We start from the raw sequence: 3,616 nt of genomic DNA, 5'->3' as shown, positions 1-3,616 counted from the left end.
GGCTTAGCACAGAAAAGGCCCACATTATGCTCCATTTGCTTGCCATTCCCTGTAAGCTACTTCAGACAAAGGGCCTGAAGGCCCAAACTCGTTAAAGTTTGGGCCTTCGATGCGCTTTAGTTTGCGCATAAGATTTTTGGGGTGAAATCCTCGTTTAAGGAGCTCAGGGGAAGTGGGATCAGAGTCTCAGATCACCCATCATTGGATCAAAGGCCCAATCTTATGCGGGACAGGGTTGTATCTTTCGCATGAAAGGAAAATTCACATTCCTTCGCATGGTTGCTTCGTGATCTGCACAGACCTTCGATATCTCTTGAAGACCAGATTCAGAAACACATCTAAAGTCAATGAAATCACAGAAAAGACTTCATACAGAAGTAAAACTTATTAAAAGTGTTACGGCCGGATCTAGCACTCGGTTCGGAACATAACAGAATAGTATCATAGCTTAGATTTAAGATCATAGGGATTGTGACAAAATGTATGAAAGCTTAAGATTTAAGATCAAATTGTGATAAAAACATATCAGATTTTGAAGTTATAATCTCTTGGGACATGACAAAAGTAGCAAAAATAAATTTACTACTTAGGTGTAAGATTACTAGGTATTGTGATAAGATGCAAGTATTAGGTTTGGTATACGATGTGTACAGAAAGACTGAATGATTTGTTTCTGATCATGATAAGAAAGGTTTGACCCAAAAAAAAGTATTGGAAAGTTAATCATGGGCCATGGCATATTACACCTATTTCGTCTCAAGTTGGACCGGATAAAAAGGGAAGAAAAATCCCTCGATCCTTTCATCTTCCTCATCAAAATAATGGTGTCTTCCTTTTTCTGGAACAGAGGTGCACATGGCCGGTCGGCGCATGACTAAATTAGAGAGCCCTCCTCATCGTTGTTCTTCTCCTGATACTGGTCTAATCCGATTAGAATATAGCGAAAAGAGGGATGGTAGTAAAGCCACCGTCGTCTCCTCTTGATCTATTGTGGTAGGGGGTGAAGCAGTGAGGTCGAGGCTGGAAGGAAGGTGGAGGCAGTGAGCTCGAAGGGAGACACCAAAGTAAGGTGGAAGGTATCTAGGGTTAGGGTTAGTGGTAGGCCACATCGAGAAGAGGTTGAAGCAGTAGGCTCGGCTTGGCAAGAAGACAAGGCAGTGCCACGGTCAGGTTGGAGGGTAGTTGAGAGACAAAGCTGGAAGCTGGAAGGAAAGCAAGAGATATGGGAGTCCTTCACTATTTTCTTGGTCTTGAACTTGCTTGCTCTCCTCCAGGATTATTATTTCCACAACACCAATATACTCAAGATCTCTCCTCTCATTGCCAGATACAAAGCATGTGGATACGCCATCGAAACTGCAAGTCAAATATAGTACCACCGTGGGAGAGCCATTATCAGATCCTGCACTTTATCACCATTTAGTTGGTCATCTTATATATCTCAACCAGATATTACATATGTTATTGCGCATGGTCAACCAATCTATATCTAATCCTAAGAACCTCATCTCAAAATGCATCTATTAACTGCTGACATTTCTTATCATGATCAACATATTATAAAGAAAATTACCCCACGCTCTACATGCGTCGTATGATTAAACCATCCATGTTTTTCCATGTGCATTGCCTGTGCCAAGATCAAGCAATGCTTGAAGGTGTGCACAGTACTACAAGAATTACAATGATTATTATCTACCATAAGTTGACAAATGTATGTTTCAGCGGGCAGGAGCAGCATTCATGATAGCTTGAATCTTCTTGGCGAACTCTATGAGCTTGTCTGCCTCAGGCATCACTTCCTTTACCGCATCATCAGAGCAAAAGCGCTCTGCCCATCCAGCCAACATAGGCGTCTTTGCCTCATCTAATGCCTTGAAGCCTGCCATCTTCTCTACCGCCTTTATCCATCCCAAGTAGCTCCCCAAGGCAATGTCTAAATAGCCAATAGTCTCCCCGCCAAAGAAGCCCTTTCCTTTGCTGCATTTTGCAAATGCATCTTCCAATAGTTGAAGCGCAGTAGCTACTTGTTCCGCTGCTTCTGCCTTGGCCTCTTCATTTAATCCTCTTATTGTCCTGATGGATGAAGGAAACTACAGCAAAACCGAGAACGCCTTTACATAAGGAAAAATGAAAAATAGACGAGAGGAAAGAAAACTAAAAAATTCAAGGTAAAAAGACTTCGGGAAACGCAGAGTGATGCTGTTGTGAGTCCTATTTGTATTTGAAGGACCATTTATGTCTCCAGAATTGTCAAAAATAAACAAATAAACAACGAATTTTGGTTAGAATCAAAATTATGATTTTTTTTTTTTTTGTTTTTTTTGAGTAAAACATCAAAATCATGAGTTACCTCATAGCTAGGTTTTAAATTTGAGGGCTAGATCACAAATCCAAACAAAAAGAATTATATGATACCACAGAACTTGACAAGTTCATCTTATGCAACTTAGCTAAATCCGTAACTTAACGTAACGATCACATGAGATGGCCGGGGTAATGTATTGTAATTATGTGTCTAAGATAAATATATGCCTACAGTAACGTTTACTCCAAGAAGACAATATAAGCTTTAGAGCTACTAAAAGCTACAAACTTAAAAGTATTGCATGGACTACCATTGGATATGTTCATGATAATTACAGAATTGGCTTTGATCAGTTGTACCTTATCATCGATGTATGCAGCCCAGAAGCGACCCATGGCACGATCATAGGGGTCGGCGGGGAGGATCGAAGGCCCCGCACTGGCCCATACCTCGTCGACGTACTCGACGATGATCATGGACTCGCAAATGGGCTTGCCATTGTGTATGAGGACGGGGATCTTCTTGTAGACAGGGTTGGACTTGAGGAGGAGCTCGCTCTTTTTCCCGAACTCCTCTTGCAAGAACTCGTAGCCGACCCCCTTGAGGTGGAGGGCGATCCCCACCCTGACCACAAAGGGGCTTGCCCATCCACCCACCAACTTCACCTCCTCTCCAGCTGCTGCCATTCTCTCCAAAATCGTGCGATTGCGGACCTCATCTGATCTAGTCTATATAGACGAGATGGAGTGCAACAGGTCTAGTATTTTGTAAATTGGCGGCGAGATTTTCGAGTATCTAATGGCTAATGGGCTCGGGCTGCCAAAAAGGTCAAAGCTGCTGCCATCAGTGTCGCTTTCTTCTACCCCCATGCGGTTTCGTAATTTCTACCGTGGCCTTCGAGATAATGCTTCGGAAGGATTCATGGGTCAGCCTTAAAACTTAGGACTCCATAAAAAAAAGCTGACTGAAAGTTATTATTTAATTTTTTTTAATTCTATTTATAATTCTTTCTAATGAATAACCGATTTTGGATACTTATATAGGATCACAAAATCCAAATAATAGTTGTTCTTTTTTTGATGAGGTTCTGAATTGTGATAAATAGTATCAAAATGGATCCGCCCTATAACTTATGTAGACTAAAGAAAACTGTAGCATGAGTTCTGTAAGGCTGACCACAGATCTATCGTAGTACTTGCAATTAGATTTAAATGAATTTAGATCTTTAGCCTGACGAGGATGTCAAGACTTAAATAGGAGAAGTATGAAAGAATCCATGCAGGCATGTATTTAGTTACACATCGGTTA

At 41.3% G+C, this 3,616-nt stretch overlaps 1 protein-coding gene across 1 annotated transcript; it reads right to left on the bottom strand.

Moving 5' to 3' along the window:
* Positions 1 to 1,509: 1,509 nt before the first annotated feature.
* Positions 1,510 to 3,040, bottom strand: LOC103699863 (glutathione S-transferase U17-like). Its single transcript, XM_008781862.6, has 2 exons — positions 2,668 to 3,040; positions 1,510 to 2,093 (listed from the first exon to the last, which is right to left on the bottom strand). The coding sequence occupies exons 1-2, from the start codon at positions 2,992 to 2,994 to the stop codon at positions 1,722 to 1,724; spliced, it is 699 nt and encodes a 232-aa protein (XP_008780084.1). The 5' UTR covers positions 2,995 to 3,040; the 3' UTR covers positions 1,510 to 1,721.
* Between the last annotated feature and the right edge of the window lie 576 nt (positions 3,041 to 3,616).

The sequence above is a fragment of the Phoenix dactylifera genome, chromosome 3, assembly GCF_051530095.1.
Source record: "Phoenix dactylifera cultivar Ajwa chromosome 3, Ajwa_hap1_PhDact_Kaust_v1.1, whole genome shotgun sequence".
Classification (NCBI taxonomy): domain Eukaryota; kingdom Viridiplantae; phylum Streptophyta; class Magnoliopsida; order Arecales; family Arecaceae; genus Phoenix; species Phoenix dactylifera.
The sequence above is the reverse complement of the archived record's forward strand: the minus strand, read 5'-3'. Positions and strand labels throughout refer to the sequence as shown.

Excerpts from the sequence above, each read along its gene's own strand:
- LOC103699863 (XM_008781862.6), bottom strand. The coding sequence starts at position 2,994 with ATGGCAGCAGCTGGAGAGGAGGTGAAGTTGGTGGGTGGATGGGCAAGC. Across the intron at positions 2,094-2,667 it reads CTGCATACATCGATGATAAG|TTTCCTTCATCCATCAGGAC; the intron begins GTACAACTGATC and ends GTTTTGCTGTAG.